Genomic DNA, 18,528 nt, shown 5'->3' with positions numbered 1-18,528 from the left:
CCAAAATAAAAAGATAACTTGAAAGTCATTCATTATTTACTTAGCAAGGAAGTGGAATTTACAAAGATGAAAAACATGATTTAGAAATAGTCACATAATTCGCAATCCATGTTGGTTAGCGGTATTGGTTCGCGGTACACGACATGAGAAGAGTTTGATACGTATGGGCATATAGAGCTTCAGTACACGTCAGTCCGTGGTACTGCTACTACCTAATTAAGTATATTAAGCTATCAATAAATTTTCAAGAGTAAGAGTTTTGTTTTTACTAATCTTTTTTGAACAAAACTTAAAATTTATTAGTATCACTAAATATTTACATCCCAATGTGAGTCTTTCTCTTTAGAATGAAGTATGTGACTAGTTAGAATGAAGTGACAAGAGCTCTATATAGTCACAAATTCGTGCTCTAATGTCTAACACTACACACATGCATGACACATAGTAACCATATTGCATCACAATGCAGTCAATTTCTCAAAATATCTTCTAACATCCTAAGAAATCCTCAGTTCAAAGGTTTAAACCCTAATCACCTAACAGGCTTGATCCGAATATTTCCAACCATCACAGAACAAATTCAAAGGCAGGAGCATTATCAACTAGAATTGAAAATAACTTAATTGAGCAAAGCAAGAATGATACAGACAAAGAGAAAGCTGAAAATAAAATAAAAATGCATTCAACCGCAGAACGGTGAAGAACGATGAGAAGAAAACGAACCTGCAACTGCAACACGAAATGAGGTCGGGCAGAAATGAATGCATGCATTTCGGCAACCTAGATAGAACCAAAAGTATATATAATAACTAAATCTAGCAAAATGGTCCTTGGCCCACAAGTTAGGCATAATATAATATTTATAAACAAAAAAATACATTATCTCAAAAAGATTATATTTTTTAAAAGTTAAATATTGTTGTTTTCAATGCAAAATATCAATTTTTGGCTTCCTAAACAAGTACTCTAAGGCACTTGTTAACAAGATTGTATGTTTAATCATCTAAATTGAAATAGAAATCGACTGTATATGTTTTTTTTTGTGTTAACATTTCAGTTTTCAAAGAAAGATCCTTGATAATTTGAAGTTCGATCGTCAAAGTATACTCTAACAAAAAATAATCAATAATATATGTTTAGAATGAATAGAATGTGCACAAGTAAGCATAAAAATTAGTTCTTTATATATAAAAATTTTGTCAAAGAGTAATGATTAAAAGCAATCGTTCCTCTAAAAAATATATTAAGAGAAATCCCAACTTAGAAAATAAAGAGTAATGAGATGGAAAAATATGATATATGTTCTAGACTGGACCCAATATGAACTCGGGTCGTACCCCCCAATTGAACTCGTTAGTGAAGCCGACCCTACCATCCAACCTTCCTAGAGGTGCACCAGATCATAACACGCAAAGCAATCAGGACCGTCAAGCTCGTTCCAATCAATCATGGTCCTACGTCTCTTCATTATTAATCGTAATTGATAAATTTCTTTTATAAAAAATTAAGTGAAAATAGATTATTATTTTATTTTTTGATATAAAAAATAGATTATGAGAAGAGTTTAATTTATATAAATTGTACTCTACTTTCTATATAATTTTGCTTAACCCCTCAAAAAAAAACACTTAAAAGAATAAGGAAACCATTTACTAAAAAAACCTAGCATTAATTAAACCCTAGTATCACAATCGTGTTCTGTTTTCTTTCAACACTCTTCAATCCATTGACTACCGATTCAAATCTTGTTTCTTTTGTTTCTTGCATCACAAGAAAATTTCTTCTTCTTCTTCTTCATCTCCATCTCCTTCTCATGATCATGAACCAAAAACCAATGATGTTTATCATCGCTCCCTTCAAAATTCCAGGTACCCTTCTTTCCGTTTCCTTGATTACTCAAACCCTATTCAGAATGAACTCAAAAACCCATCTTCAACAACTAATGATGCTGGAAAACAACAGAACCACGTGAAGAAGATCGTATGGTTTTTTTCTTATTCTGTTCTTGGTAATCATAAGGATGTTGAAAAACAGAACAAACATACATACTCATACTCATACTCATGTGATGTTTGCAACAAGGTTTTTACTTCTAACAAAGCATTGAATGGACATAAGGGTGTTATTCACCCACAAACTGCACCACCATCTTCCTTTGAACAGAGCCATATTGACTGTTCAAAGTACTTGCCGCCAATATTCTACAACACCAAGAAACGGCGGCCGCGTCGAAGAAGAAGAAGATATATGAACATTGATGATGATGTGATTGCTGCTGAAACTTTGTTGCATATATCTCGCGGAGGTTATGAGGGATCATCTGTCAATATCGATGTGAATCACCGTGGCGCTAAACGGGAAAAACTTTCTTGCAATATGATGGATGATGATGAGAAGAAGAAGAAGAAGAAGGAACAAGGTGTGTTTCTAACAAGTGGCGATATTGATGAAACATTGAAAGATAATAGCCACAATGAAAAGAAGTTGGTGTTGAGGTTCAAGATTCCTAAAGGCAAGATTTTTCAAACATCACAAGATTGCAAGGAACCTTCTACCTCTAATCATGCTATTGAAGAGAAGAAGATTAATGAAGGTGTTACTGAATTAGGGTCAAAAGTTGTGAAGAATTTTGATTTGAACGAGCAGCTTTCAAGTGATGATTTTGAAGATGAAACTAATTAGTGTCTCTTTTTTTATAGCTTTTTTTGTGACGAATTGAATTAGGGTCAAGAGTTGTCATGAATGATCTTCCAAGTGATGATTTTGAAGATGAAACCAATAGTATCTTTTTTTATAGCTTTTTTTATGAAGGATGATATTATGATTTTTGTGTGGGATGGATATCCTTGATGCAATCATGTAATTTTCCTTATTACGAATTTTTTTAGTTATAATATTTCATATATTCAATCTCCATCTTTTTATTTCACTTATTTTCATTGCTTATTTCTTGTGTCATTCTTTTGCTTTAAATATATGCCTTATGCGTCTATTGAAGTTGTTGTCTTTTGAGAACTTAGATGTAGTTTTAGTTATGCCTCTGCATGAATCAATTAGCTATTGGCTCAAAACATAATAATAGCTTGAGTGGAGAAAGTAGATTGCAGATTTAAGAACAGATACAGAATTTTGGAACCTCAAGTTTCTCTCCATAAAGAACTTGAATCATGAACCACATAAAGCTTTTGCTAATATCAGAAATATAGACAATACACATCTTGTTAGCAGTACTTCTGCTAAGTGGATGATTTTGGTAATTGATAAAGTAGATTGTAACAATCCTTGTGTTTATGTTGTTCAATAGCAGAATTATTCTCTAGTGGAGTGAAACTCTGCACAGAAGAAAGCTTCCTTTTTTCACCATACTCACATTCTTTGGTTGAAGAGCGAATAGTGGACTTAGTATCTAGCCAAACTGAGCAATGTGAGCTATAACTATTTTTTTTTGGAGCTTTGAGTTGTGGAATCTATATTTTTTTTAATGAAAATAGAATTCAAACACTTGCACTTTTTTTATGATGTATTTTTCTGATTGAAAAGATTTGAGGTGTGAGTAATTTAAACGTCTTTAGATTTCTGCATCATATTTCTGTTACTTTCCCCTTTGTGATCTGTTAAGTGGTTTTGATGACTAATAACATGGCCCTGATATTGTTAGTGCAGAATTGAAGTTTTCTTCCTTCCATCTATTAATTGAATCGGTTTGAGAAGCTAAAAGAGAGAAATTAGTGTGAATGACATGAGATCTTTGTTTGATAGCATCATAGGTCCTTACAAAATTGTCCCTAGGAAGGACACTTGTGACAACATTATTGTTATTTGTATGGAGAAATCGTCCCTTGCCATTTCTGAATCTGTTCAAAATTGAAATTAGAAACCTGTTCAGATTTCTAGGAATGGATTTGGAAATTCTTCTCAAATTGATGTGATGAGTAGAAAGTTTACTTGGCAAGGTAACTCTAATCATAGAATTCACTTAGTTTTTTGGAACACTGCTACTCAATCTAAGAGTAAGGATGGAGGTCTTGGAGTGAGACTTGCTAGAGAAGCAAACACTGATATGCTGAGAAAACTGGTTTGAGACAGCCAAACTGAAGTGAAGGACATATAAGATTGCACTTAGACTGCTATATACTCCCATTTCAGCTGCACTCAAGATTTTTATTTTGGAAAGGTAGTCTTGACTATCTTTAAGCACACTTAAGATTGCACTTATTACTGTTAAGTAGTAAGTGCAATCTTATTTAATTTTGGATCCTTATTTAACACTTTTAATGGATCAGTAAGGGTACAGTGATAGGACACCTGGACCGAGTACAGTAGCAGAAGTTACATTCAAAACCAACAGTATGATAGGTTTATTCTAGAAGGAAGCAGGCAGAATGAGAATCAATTAGTTAGTGACGTGGACGACATTTCCAGGTGGTTCTGTTTGGGACTTTAGAGGGGACGGGAGAATCGGCTCTGTGCCTTTCTTCATTGTATCTCAACTTTATATTCTTCTCTTTTGTAGTAGTATAGAGAAATGTGAAGCTTTAAATGAGAAAATAACCAAAAAAAATGTTTGAGTTCATTGAATGTTAAAATATGTTCTCTGGTCATTACTAATGATCACAAAAGAAATATTTGGCCTCATTAATTGCAAGACATTTGGAAGAGTATATCATTTTTATCTATGCTAAAATAACAAAAATATGCAATAAAATTGAATGCCTGAATTAATCTTGAAATTGACAAATTGCAATGTGAGCGACCTAAGCATTGAAAATAAATATGCTACATCAACATTGACATCTAAAACAAAAAAGAAAAATTGTCTACACTAAAGTAGGGATAACATGTTTTGGCTCTCATTCATCTTTTGTGTCTGTTGAATTCCTCCAGCATTCACTTCTCCCTCACAATGGCTAAGAACTTCAATAACTCCCTCCTTAGTTGCCTTGTCTGAATCAACAAAAGCTTCAGAATCCACTCTTGCTCCACCGGAAGAAGCATCTATGTTGATATCATCTGCAACATAGTCACTTTCACCAGAACTACTCTCCTCGGGAGTCTGACACGAATCATGCATTTTTATGTCAACGTCCACCAAAGCTGAATCTCCTTCCGGAAACCGTTGTTGAAGTGGCCCCACGCTGTCGGTTACAATGCTCGTCTTCATTTTATCGCGATAATCCTCCATTTCTGCTTGGTACCTTTCTTTATCCTTAACAGCCTTTTCTTGATAAACCTTAATGTCAGTGAAACTCAGCATATTAATAACATGACTAGGAACTGAAGTATGGCATGATTGTTTGTAGAACCTATGAGGCACACAAATACCTGACACAATACTCACACTGACACATACGTACCAATAATAATTTAAGAAAATTGAAGTAATTAAATGTAACCACTTGTATTTGTATTGTGTCAGACACTATGATTATTCAAGGTTCGGACCTAAGCTGAACCGTTACAACAATTTGGCTATACAAAATTGAACCAAACCGTCAATGGTTTGGCCCGATTCAAAATCAAACTTGTATAAATGTTCGATGCACCGGCTGTTGATAATTAGTACTGCTGAAAAGAAACCAGATAACTAACCAAATCGTTAAAAAATAACCAAAAACCAATTTGAATTGTTAAACCGAACCAAACTATGATAGACAGTTCACAAACTAAACCAAACTGGTTTAGTTCGGTTCATGAACTGTCAGTTAATGTTCGGTTTGATTTAACGGTTTGCTTTGGTATTTGGTTTTTTTAAAAGTCCTATCGAACACGTCTTCGATATAAAGTGTCAATGTTACATACTATATTGCACTCAAACAAGTAATAATATTTAAACAAATTAATCACTTACTGTTTTCTCAGACTCTTTTAAGTTGTTCCAAAGTTCGCCAATCATTCTACTAATATCCTTGTCCATGGTTTGGTTTAGTAGCTTTAGTCTTGCATGTTGTTCAGCAAAGAAGAAATTGTAACCACTTCTGTTAGGTTTCGGATGTGCAGGATCTCTCCTTTTTATTTCTGACTTCTTCCTCCTCCGACGGCGGCGTTGGACGCCCAATGCAGCAGATGCAATATTGTTATTATTAATTTTAATGCTTTGTGGAGACTCATATAGTACACCTTTGAGTGTCTCTGAACCTACTGAAACTGAAACTAGATATCCACTTTCAAACTTTCCATCAATAACTCCAACAAGTGAAGATCCAGAAGAAGACACTGTAGAACAAACACCACTACTTGTTATTGTTAACTAATCAATGATTTATATATGCATGACTTGGTTTAATAGCTTTATTTATTTCCACAGGAAATGAGATTGAAAAACTAAAGGCATGAAAACTATATGACACTAGACCAAATATATTTAACCAGATTGATTAAATAACTTTGTTGGAGTAAGCAGTGACTTTGGTTCCTAAATGTGTGGGGCGATTTCACAATAGTCTCCAAATGTATTGAAAATTACAAATCATCTTTGACTGTATCTTCTGTTAGTAGTTTCCTAAATCAAAGCGGCTAATAGAAGATACGTTTGAGAACTAAATTAAGCAGCAAAAGATATTTTTTAGGACCAAAGTGACTAACAAAATGTACTTTCAGCGATGTTTTTGTTTGTAGTTTTGTTAAATTCATGGACAATAGAGACAACACTTGACACATTCAAGGATCAAAGTAACTGTCTACTTAATCTTTGGTGGTAGCATTAATTTATGTGTCAGCTTGTGTCATCATGTTTACCGCACTTCTATGTCTACTTTTAATGTTCAATATGACTAGGTGTATGTTTGGATTGACAGGATCTCGATGAGCCACCACAACAAAGTCATGATGCCGCCATGATTTAGCCGAAGCCTAAGGTTCTTAAGCTCATATACATATATACACTCCAAATTATTTTTTCTTCTTTTCTTTTTGGTGAGAAAATAATTTTATTTGAGCTGAAGAAGTGACCTTGAGGCAATTCAGAAGCATTAACCCCTGACTTCTGAAAGTTGACTGGATGTGTTCCTGGAGAAGGCTGCAAAAATTGCGTTATTGAAGCTGGAACAGACATGGTTGATTGATTCTGCAAAGCATCTGAAAAAGTGCAATTTCAATTCTACATTAGAGTATGATGAACCAACAAAAAATTCATGTTCAAATAAACAATTTCATTTAAATGCACAAACCAGAAGATGCAGGGGTCCACCGTTTGGATCTAAAATAGTAGATTTGCTCATAGTGATAAAGCAATGAAGAATAGTATTTTCTGAGCACAAAGGAAGCATTTGTTGCTGTTGATGGAAAACTGAAAGCTGCAGTTACTTCTTTCCATCTTCTCTCTTTCATAAGCTGTAACACAAATTGCTATAAAGATAAGGATATTATGCAATCACCAAAAATTATATATGTAATACTTTCAGATCTATGTACAAATCTATAGGGATGATTAGTATGTTATAAATTTTCATCTATGAAAAAAAGTTTAGGTGATCTGAATCCTAGAGACTCATCAGGGTTAGGGCAGGCCTTGACGCTCAGTGAAATACTGACCGCCGAAAAAGGTACTTAAATATTATTCACCAACGATGTCTTTACGCTAACAACGAGAGTTGAACTCACGCCTTGGCGGGGCATATGACTCAATTCCTTACTAGTTGGACCATTCTTCGTTGACTGATATAATCTTTCAGTCCAACAGCGAATTTTGTAAAATATATATCGTCTATGAGATTATTGAGCGTTGTAATACTACTCAAGTATTACACTGTTGTAATTTGATCGCTCTATATATCTATGTTGCTTCACTGATAAGTTATCTCCCATACAAAGTTTTGTTCACGACTCAATTCAATTTATGGACTTTATCAGCCTGATTAAATATTAAAAACATCAAATAGGAAATTATACTCCATGTCCTTGAAATAAAATGAACATGTTTTTATTAGGAAAATTTCTTATACTAGTTGGCAAAATCACAAGCATTAAAATAGTGGCAAGCTATAGACAAACACAACAGAATATCTTAGTTGTCTTTCACAAATTGCAACTTTCCAATGAGTTGAGTGTATTTAGTGTGTTTTTTAGATTATTTATGTTTTAGAAAAACTTGTAAACAAAATGCCCAAGTTAAAGCTTTTGGCTGGAAAACCTCTTTCATGAACATATTTATCTGCTCAAACTTGGACACAATCTATGGAATTTCAAGATCAACATTTCAACTTCTATTTTTCATGAAGATTGAAGAAATGTTGATCTTGACAAAACACATTCACAAAAATTATCTAGAAAGAAAAAAAAATAGTTGACATCTTACCTTCTCAATCCCTCCACGAGAAGTCACTTCAATGAAGAGTCGACACAAATCTAGTTCTTTTCCTCCAATAATGGGAACCCTGAAACAAAATTTCAGTTATACATGAAGTATTTTCCAAATCCATGACAACAATATGTTAGTGTCGTGTCGGTGTCTTACATAAGACATTGACACGTATCGAACACCATACATGGCTTACAATTGAAGTTATATCATTGTGAAATTCAGAAAATAAACTAAGAAGTGCAAAGAGATAAAGAACTTACATGAACTTAGTACCCATAGAAGCATGAAGCTTCTCCAATGTAAGCATAAAGAGCTTGGGATTTGCCACAACATCATCATATTTTGCAAGAGGTTCAGGATATGAATGAGACATAGGAGCTACCACTTTCATAGGGAAATCATTGTTGTTGAAAAAACATGATGTTGATGCCATCAATTAAAACCTCCTACCTTTCAAACAAATTTGATGTTTTAGAAACCAAAAAACAATATAGGCATATGAAAATTCAAATCATAATTAGTGTTGCACTTGTGATGAATAAAGAAGAGATGTGAATGAAAATATAAATTATTTGCTATGTTCATTATTTTTCTTTTAAATGATGCTTTGTTATTTATTTTTGTACCAATGATTAATTATTGATGATAAAAAGAGATAATGCATATACAAGAAAGGAACAAATTTGGAGAAATATAAAGAAGCAGCAATGTCAAAGAAACGGTTATTGTTTTAGAATGAGCCTAAATGAATAATATAATAGTAATATGAAAAAATAAACTTACCAAATAGTAACTGAGAATTGAGAATTGATATGTATAATACAAATGTTATGTTATTAAGATAAAGAAGAAGCTTAAGAATAAACTTATTTTCTCTCTGTATTTTCTTAATAAGGGTTAGGAATGAATGAATGGTGAAGAAACGTAAACTAATGGATTATAGTTTTATAATATGCATTTTTCTTATAAAGACATTGTTGTCCTTACTAAATTAGAAATTCGATGTGTGAAATATGATGATTCTTGACCTTAATTAGAAGAGAGACAAAAGTGGCACAAAGATGTTTCAATTGATAATTTATGATATATACATTTTTTTTTATCATTATCACTATATATAAAAGGTAATTAGTAAATTAACATTAACGAAAAAGAAAATATGGATGTGAGGGTAAAATGAAGAAGTTAGGAATAGCAAAAATAACGTTTCTTATTGACTTTCCGTTTGAAACGGACCAATGCATGGTTATGAAACTAATCAAATTCAAAATCAAAATAAAAGGATAAGAATAAAAGTTGCAAAAAAGAAACAAGAAATAGATGATAGAGATATATTTGGGTGCCGTAACAATATGCATTGTATTAAGTTTTATTTGAATTAGTCTAAACCATACCCTTTTCTCGCCTTTCTTTTTTTATTCTCTTTCATATAGTATTTTTTTCTAAGGATCTCATTCATATATTTTGACATCTCATATTGCATTTGCGACTGCGTGATATAATATCATATGACATTGATTAATTTAAGTGTTACACGTGACAATACAATTTTTTTAAACATAAAAAGATACAATGAGAAAGAATAGTTGAATTGACTTATGTGTTACAATTAGATTGGTCAATGTTAGTAGCGTTCCCTCCTTAATAGTAACTGCCATCTCATATTGATAAAAAAAAATATGATGGTATATTAAAATTATAATGTTATTAATTTTTTTATTAAAAATAAGCGATATTTGTTGAATGTATATTTTGATTATGGAAAATCAACAACGTAATCCTTACTTAATACATCATTTAGATCATCTAGGTCTTGTTATAATGCCTCATATGTTTCTTGCACTTGGTATCAAGAACAAAATTGGTTTCATCGACGGTACCAAACATATTTAATATTATATCATTGGAAAAATAATCTTTACACTCATAAAAAAGAAATAGCACAGTTTTTATCCTTGACATTCTAGCATTATACAGTCGGTTCACCTTATCACTACTTGACATCTTTGAAAAATGGGACAATTCAAGAATATTCAGACATCGTTTAAGACAGCGTTATACAAGCAATGAATAAATAGGAGGTAGGGATATAGGGCCGTACTGGATTTAGAGAAATATCGCAACGGTAGTATACTACCGCTGAAATTTAAGGCAAACGGTAGTCAACTACCATCAGAATGAAACCAACGGTAGTTCTACTGCGACCCCCCATTGGATGATCATATGGTATGCCATTAAATGATCTTCAGAGGCATCTGGATGGACATCTTATTAAAGAAAATAATCAAAAATTAATTTAACCTTTGTATGTTGCGATATATACAACGTAGTGACTACTTTAAATTTATATTGTAAGAAATTTTGTATTCAATTCAAGAATATTGGGTGCATCCCACTTGTTTGAGCTTTAGCCATACATTGGGTTTTATATCTACAATTTAACCCATAATTTCCACCACCCTATTGAATTAGATCTCCATTATTTTGTTATGGATATTAAAGACAGAAAATAGAGTGACTCTTCAATGGTTCTTCATGTGTCTGTAAGATTAATTAACTATAATCTGTGTCTATCTAGTAGTAAAATACTAATCTTTTACATCTATGTCGTACATAAATTTACTATCTTTATATTTGAAGTACTAAAATAATTTGTCATGGCTTTCTGCTTGTCTTGCTTCACAGGGAACTTATTCCATTGCACTATGGTGACAAATATTTGACAAAGGTAATTTGAATTCCTGGAAGGCTGGAAAATTGTGTTATTGAAGTTGAATTCCTGGAAGGCTGGAAAATTGTGTTATTGAATAATTTATAAAATTTAACAAAAAGAACTAATATTACTTATCACAGTTAAGTTATCGATTCATTCCAACAACTTTTTCAGGAAAGAAAACCATATCAAATACAAATATCATAAAAGATAAGTTTATTAATAATGGTGTGAAAGGGGTGTCAATGTATCTTTTGGTTTGTGCATTTAAAAAATGAAATTTTGTTATTTGAACATGAATTATTTGTTAGGCCATAATGCTCTAATGTCAATTCCTACTTCAATAACACAATTTTCCAGCCTTCCAGGAATTCAACTAGATTTCTTCCAAAAGTCAGGGATTAATGCTTATGAATTGCATGAAGGTCACTTCTTCAACTTAAAATAAAATTCTTTGTCGACTACAAATAAAAGAAAAAAAAAATGAAAATAATCATAATAATCTTTAGCCTCGTCGGCCATTTATCCTTAATCATATTGGACGTTAGGAATAAACTTCCCTTTAGGATCTGTCTTAGTAAATTGCTTTATTTCAGGCTTATACATAACATAAACGCTTATCATATAAGTGTTGATGTATAAGTTATTTTTCATGTCATATGTTGTTTCTATAAGCTCGCTCTTTCAATCAATCTCACAAATGTTTATGTCAGTAGATAGCTTCAAATAAGTCAATCTCAACATACTCTTAGAAGATGGTATGAATACGATTACACAAACACACACAACGAGACTCTTCAAAACAAAAAAAAACAATGCGGTTAGTTAAATTAGGGGTATGTTTGGATTAGCTTATTTGACCTTACTTACTGACATGACCACTTGCGAGACTGTTTGGGAGAGCTTATCAAAACAACTTATGATACATTCATGATTTATTTTCAGCTTTCTCTATAAGCTCTCCGTAATAGCCTAAGGAAATAACTTGTATGAAGATAATTTGACTGCACTTTATCTTTTATTATATAAATAGCTCATACGTCCTTCTGAGCTTAACTCAGTTGGTATGGACAGTGCATAAAATATGTAAGGTTTGAGGTTCAAACCCCGGCCACCACCAAAAAAAATATAAATAGCTCATACATTAGCACTTCTATGATAAACACTTGGTAAGTTGTTTGTCCAAACAGGACCTAGGGCTACTGTCGTATATTTTGCATATGCCTTTAGATTTTAAGTCACATCTCCATGTGGTAATAAAGCTACTACACCAAGCCGTGAGTATACATATCAATGATTACTTAACAAGTAAATGCATTTGTTCTGCAATGTCTTTTGCAGGATCTTCACTTGTTGGAGTTATTGATAGAAAGTTTGAAAGTGGCTGTTTAGTTTCAGTTTAAGTAGTTTCAGAGTCTCAGAGACACTCAAAGGTGTACTTTATGAGTCACCAGAAAGCAACATTCCGATTGATGTTAAAAATAAATATTGCATCAGCTGCATAGGGTGGCTAACGCTGTTGCCGTCGTCGAAGGAAGAAGTTGGAAATATTAAGGAGAGATCCTGCTAATCGAAAACTCAACAGAAGTGGTTACAATTTCTTATTTGCTGAACAACATGCAAGACTTAAATTACTACTTGGTGAACTCTAGAACAACTTGAAAGAGTCTGAAAAAAACAGTAAGTAATTTGTTTAAATACTACTACTTGTTCGAGTGTACTTCATTATAGCAATGATATACTTAATATTGGAGATGTGTCTGGTGTCTACCCCGTGCTGGTGTGGAATGCAACACCAATGCATGTGATTACATTTAATCACTTCCATTTTCTTAAATCATTATCATTGTTTATGTGAAAGTAGGACTACTCAAAATGACCGAATCAAATTGTTAAATCGGACCAAACCCTCATTTACTAGAAGTCGGACCTACCGCATTGGGATGGCACAACAAACTGCTCTGTCAATATCACAGTTTATTTCTTTTTTAAATAAAAAAAATTGATAGTTATTTGATGGAAAACATGGATGGTGGTTATTCTTGATTTTCGTTGTGCACAATTCTAAGCAACTGAACGAAAAGAAAACAGCTACACTAGCTATCCCAATAGTGCTATGTGAGCATCCACAATGGTAGTTCTCTAATAAGGACTCCTTAAATGGACTCCACGTGACACATCATTTATTTATAATTTTTTAATAAAAGTACCTATTAAGGACTCAATGACTCCAATGACAATACACTAATAAGGACTCCAATGAAAAGTACTTAAATGTCCCACTATCTTTACATATTAAACAAAAATAATTTATCTATTACTCATTTTTACAAGTGGGACCAAGTAGTATACATTTTATTACTCTTTTATGCAAATGGGACCAAATAGTACACATTTTATTACTTTTTTAAACGTGGGATCTGTTAGTTACCCAGGAGAGAGGGTCCTTATATAGTTGTTTGTTCCTTAACGGGAACTCATTTTTTCTTCATCCAATGGAGGGTCCTTAAAGGGGAGTGATCCTTGTTAAGTAAGGACCTCCCATTGGAGATACTCTAATGTATCTGTCTACCGCTACATATTAATGCATTGTGAAAACAAGCTACTATACAATAAACAACAACATATAAAATAGTAATCTTGAAATAAGACATATTTCATCATAATATAGAATGTGGAATTGTTCACAAAAAAAGAAGTGGAACTGAATTTGGTGTATGAAGTTATCTTTGAGTCTGACTCGAAGGTGAATTACATGAAAGTTACTTCTTTAGCTCAAAATAAAACTGTTTCCTGACCACAAATAAAAATAAAAATAAAGGAAAATTGGAGTGTATATGGTCTTAAGAATCTTTAGCCTCGACTTTTAGTCTTCTATGGTCAGAATTAATCGCTTATCATATAAGTGTTTTCATAAGCTATCCATAAAAGCTTTTAAAAATAAGCCAAAAAAAAAATCATATGTATATGTCGTAAGTGCTTTTATAAACTCTTTAAAACAATCTTTGTAAATGTTTATGTCAATGGATAATCTCAAATAATATAATTCTTATTTAGAAGATGATGACAAATTTATATAGTCAATCTGGTTAATTAGAGAGGTATGTTTGTATTGACTTAGGCAAATGTACATGCATAATCCACATCCATAATCACTTTAAGACTTGTGGGATTGTTTGAGAGAGTTTATCAAAACAACTTATGACACATTTATAAGTTGAGTTGGCCTGGTGATATTGATTTGGGTGGGCTAGTTTAGCTTCTTAAAAAAAAAAAAAAATCTCTATAATAGCTTAAGAAAACAATTTATAGCTTATATCACTACAAAAAAACACGTTATTTCCGGCGGCTAAATTTGGCTTATTGTGGCGGTTTTAGCCGCGGCTATTAACGAAACTGGCGGTTCCCAAAACTGCCGCAATTTTTGCTGCCACAAAGTTTAAAATGGCAGTTTAGTGCAAACCGCCATGCGAACTGCCATAATACGCGATGGTGATAACGGCGGCTAATTTATCGAGTAAAACGGCGGTTTCAGCCGCCGTAATGTACAATATTTCAACAAAAAAAATTGAAATTAGTGGCAGTTTGAACTGCCGTAATATACGATTTTTAAAGGAAAAAAGTAGCACATAGTGGCAGTTTGAACTGCCGTAATGTTCATTTCATTAAATAAAAAAAAAACTGAAAATTGCACCGAAATAACACAATTACTAGTAGTAATATTAATTATTTTCATACATAAATTGTGATATTACATAACTAATGAAAATCTGTAACCGAATTTATATTGTATACATGCACTATAGTTGAACTTCCAACGACCTCTTCATACTTGCTTCCCCCTCTTGCAAAAAGTTGTATTCCTCATAAAGGAATAGTCTCCTGCAAGTTAAAGAGACAATCACAAAACTACTAAGCATTAAAACTAGTCACCATAGTTAGTACAATCACCATAGTATATTTTAAGAGCTGCTGATTCTTCAAAATGTATAACCAAAAAAAAAATATTGATGTACTATGAATGGGGGGTGAACATAAAGTTATCAATTCTAGCACCAGCTGACCTAAACAACATCAACACTAATAGAACAGAAACACTAAAGTTGTATGGAACAAAATAGAACACAAACTCTAAAATAATCAATATGATGACAATATAATCACTTTAGTTATAGCCAAAACATTACTTTAACTGTAATCACTTCAGATTGCAAATCCAAAACCCAATAGAAAGCAAATTCCAAGAAGAGGTAAATAACCAATACCTTAACGATCACTACCAATTGATGGACCCCCCCTCTCTCCTAGAAACAATGGGCAAAATAATAAAACATAGTCATCTACTAGATAAGTTCAACACAAGAAAAACAAGTGAAAATGTTGATGGAAAAATAGAAATTATAAAGGTATAGAATAATATAGGGAATTCATAAAGGTGTCAGGAACACATTTCATGCCTACTGCACAGTCTTCACTGTGATTTCTCACGGTAATTTTGGAGGTGCTGACAGTTGAAGGAGTTCTATACTTCTATGGGACGAGCATAAAGGAAAGTATTAAAAGTATAATATAGAATGAACTAAAGTAGTAGCTATGAAGTGAGGAAAAATAAAGCACTAAACTAGTGGTTATAAATGCTAACTAGTAAAAACATGAGCTAATATATTTACAAGCTGACAAGAAAGTCATCACAGGAGAATATAACTGATACAAACAGAACAAAAAATCAAAATCCAAACACTAAAGCTAACAATTTCAGAGATCTGCAGTGTTCACTGAACTAAGCAAAATCAATTACAGATCATATAAAAACAACATTAACTACTTTGACAATTAAAACATAAAGGGCTAGGAAAAACTTGCCAATAATCTTTCATTTCTTGTGGTCAATTCGAACAAAACCAACCATATAAATCAACTTTTCTACATTCATTTGTGTAAACGTGAAAAGAAAAAACAATAAGTTTCAACATAATAGGAAGCAAAAGAATCCTTGTAAAAACAGTATGAACAGGTTCTATTAGATAATCATCAGGCAGGATGCATTCGAAATCAGTAACTGAAAGGGGACAGGAAACATAATATGTAGCATTCACAAAAACCATTCTGAAATATATCAGTGCCAAAATCAATACAAATATCACCAAGTAACATGAGTTGTGAGAGAACCCAGAAAATTATATGTTGTGTTTGGTTCTATATTCAGCTCAAGTGGGTCTATTTAAGTACACCTTGTTCAAACTAGTAAATACATGTCAATTAGATGTAAAGCAGCAACACACAACAACATTATAACCTTGTAGGCTGTAACTACAATTTTTTTTTTGACGATTAATCTCCAATTAGATGTAAAGCAGCAACACACAACAACATTATAACCTTGTAGGCTGTAACTACCCATTAATCTCACATGATAATTTCATTAAAACCCATTTATCTAATATTGCATAAACCTAACGATTTTTTCAACTGAAAACTTCAAAACATGCTTCAATCCAAACTAACTCTGACAGCACATACGGTTAGAAACAGACAAATGGAGAAACTCGTTTTTTTTTTATTATTTAAGAGATAACAAATCTAGAATAAAGAAAAAAAATACCCAGATCAGTATCAATTTCAATTTTTTTCTCCAAATCCAAAACAAACAAAAAAAAACCCAGAAAGAGAGAGGGAATAAATCACCAACAAAAAATCGAAAAGAACAAAGATCCAAATATTTAAGCAGCGATGATGTGTCTCTTCAAGAACCTGAATTTAACTTCAAAAACAAAGATTTAGTTAAATTTAGCTATTAGTGAAAAATTAATCTAGGGTTTCAGCAATACCTGACAACAAAAGCAAAACTCCTTCAAAATAGATTATCCAGATCGAGTGTTTGAGAAGATTTGACAAAGAGGAAGAAAAACCTTCAAAATAGATTCGTTGGTTATAGATGGGTTTGCAGTCGATTAATGAGTTCGATCCGAAAAATGGGTTTGAGAAGGAATGGGCTCGATCTGGAAAAGTGGTTCGATTAATGGGTACGACGGTTTGAGATGCAGACAAATAGTATAGAAGGGTTTGATATCTAGATCTGTGGAGCAGAAGGAAAGAGTTTTGGAAAAATAAGAATAAAAGAAATACAAAAAGGTATAAAGAAAAGTAATAAAAGGATAAAGAATTAATGAAGAAAAATTGGAGGGATTTTTCCAAAAAAAGAGGGGGAAAAGAGGATAAGTAAAATGTGAATATCGGCGGGTCAAAATGCCATAATATTACACGAATAAGATGTTGTTAATACTGGCGGTTCAAACCGCCGCAATTAACCGTGAATAGTGGCAGCTCATAAAACTGCCGCAATGTACCGTTTTTAGTGGCGGTTTTAAAAACCGCCATAATAAAACCGCCGCAATGGACGCGATTTTTTGTAGTGTATGAAAAAACAAAGCTCGAAGAATCACATAATGAGATAAAAGAATATCAATTTTATTACATAATAATAAAAATATTGTATTATTTCCATTACACTCAAATTGATCCAAAACTACATATATAAGAAAAGAAGAAGAAGAAAAAACAAAAACAAATGGATACACATCTCAAACATTAATATCTAAAAAATTTGAGTCCCACTTATTGAGACGTAGATGACATGATTATTTCTAGCAGCAGGTACACCCAAATGTATTAGTGTCCCTGCACTAACTTTACGTCAAATGCAGAATTTTTTCTATTCACCATCAAACTTGAAATGTATATTATGTTCAACAACTGATTGAAAAACACGATCTCATGATAATTTTAGAGTCTTCGACAACGCAATTTGCCCAAATCCATGACAGGAGAACACCTTGAAAAAAATAATTTAATAGGTTGCTAAAAAATTATGCCATAAATAAACATAATACATAAGGGTATGATGTTAAAATGCTAGAAGTTTTACCAAATAGCTAAAAAAACTAATATCCTCCTAATACAAAGACTTGATGACATAATGATAGAAATTTTTATTTTCTTGATAATACAGAACAATTGATGATAGAAAAAACATTTTAATGACTCATTTGCAATCGTGAATTGAACTTCATATGATTTCACAATGTATGGGTGTATGGTTGTGAGCAGAGATGTGAGATAAAAGTGGGAGGAAAAAAAATAGTGTACACCACCAAAGCTCTAATTTATAGTGGCGAAGTAGAGGCATGAGATAAGAGTGAGAGGACACAATTAGAATGAGGTGACAAAAAATGAAGGACTAATAAACAAATTGGGTGAAAACGATGAATTTGTGAACAAACACACGACACCTGGTTTAAGCTAAGTGTTAAGGTATTGGAGGTGCGAGTTCAGAATTCTAAAGGTGGAAAACTAATCTATCAATTAATTAATAACATATTGACTCTTAATAAAAAATATGTGAAAAAAATCAAAATGAGTGAAATATCCATTCCTTCGAATCAAACGTCAAACCATAAATCTTTGATTGAATTTATATTGAAATATATATTTTAATATGAATCAAACAAACACCGTA

General features: G+C 32.4%; 1 protein-coding gene and 1 long non-coding RNA gene across 3 annotated transcripts; both read right to left on the bottom strand.

Moving 5' to 3' along the window:
• Nucleotides 1-4,695: 4,695 nt before the first annotated feature.
• On the bottom strand, nt 4,696-9,238 carry LOC146903709 (high mobility group B protein 15-like). Its single transcript, XM_085726712.1, has 7 exons — nt 9,083-9,238; nt 8,560-8,749; nt 8,294-8,372; nt 7,167-7,329; nt 6,949-7,074; nt 5,849-6,213; nt 4,696-5,230 (listed from the first exon to the last, which is right to left on the bottom strand). Exons 2-7 carry the CDS (start codon nt 8,730-8,732, stop codon nt 4,823-4,825), a joined length of 1,314 nt encoding a protein of 437 aa, XP_085582838.1. The 5' UTR covers nt 8,733-8,749; nt 9,083-9,238; the 3' UTR covers nt 4,696-4,822.
• A 5,485-nt stretch (nt 9,239-14,723) lies between these two features.
• On the bottom strand, nt 14,724-17,422 carry LOC146903708 (uncharacterized). Of its 2 annotated transcripts, none has more exons than XR_015019480.1 (2): nt 15,278-17,422; nt 14,724-14,894 (listed from the first exon to the last, which is right to left on the bottom strand). It is a non-coding gene; the product is annotated as an uncharacterized LOC146903708 (long non-coding RNA). The 2 variants fall into 2 exon arrangements; XR_015019481.1 differs by having other exon boundaries at nt 16,841-17,422.
• Nucleotides 17,423-18,528: the final 1,106 nt, after the last annotated feature.

The sequence above is a fragment of the Medicago sativa genome, chromosome 7, assembly GCF_051527215.1.
Source record: "Medicago sativa cultivar Bolivia chromosome 7, Bolivia_mono, whole genome shotgun sequence".
NCBI lineage: Eukaryota > Viridiplantae > Streptophyta > Magnoliopsida > Fabales > Fabaceae > Medicago > Medicago sativa.
The sequence above is the reverse complement of the archived record's forward strand: the minus strand, read 5'-3'. Positions and strand labels throughout refer to the sequence as shown.

What these genes read in the sequence shown, in the direction of transcription:
- LOC146903709 (XM_085726712.1), bottom strand. Translation starts at nt 8,732, where the DNA reads ATGGCATCAACATCATGTTTTTTCAACAACAATGATTTCCCTATGAAA. An exon ending in TCTATGGGTACTAAGTTCAT is followed by an intron (nt 8,373 to 8,559) that starts GTAAGTTCTTTA and finishes ATTTTGTTTCAG; the next exon opens with GGTTCCCATTATTGGAGGAA. An exon ending in TGCTTCTGAATTGCCTCAAG is followed by an intron (nt 6,214 to 6,948) that starts GTCACTTCTTCA and finishes TTTGTTCTACAG; the next exon opens with TGTCTTCTTCTGGATCTTCA.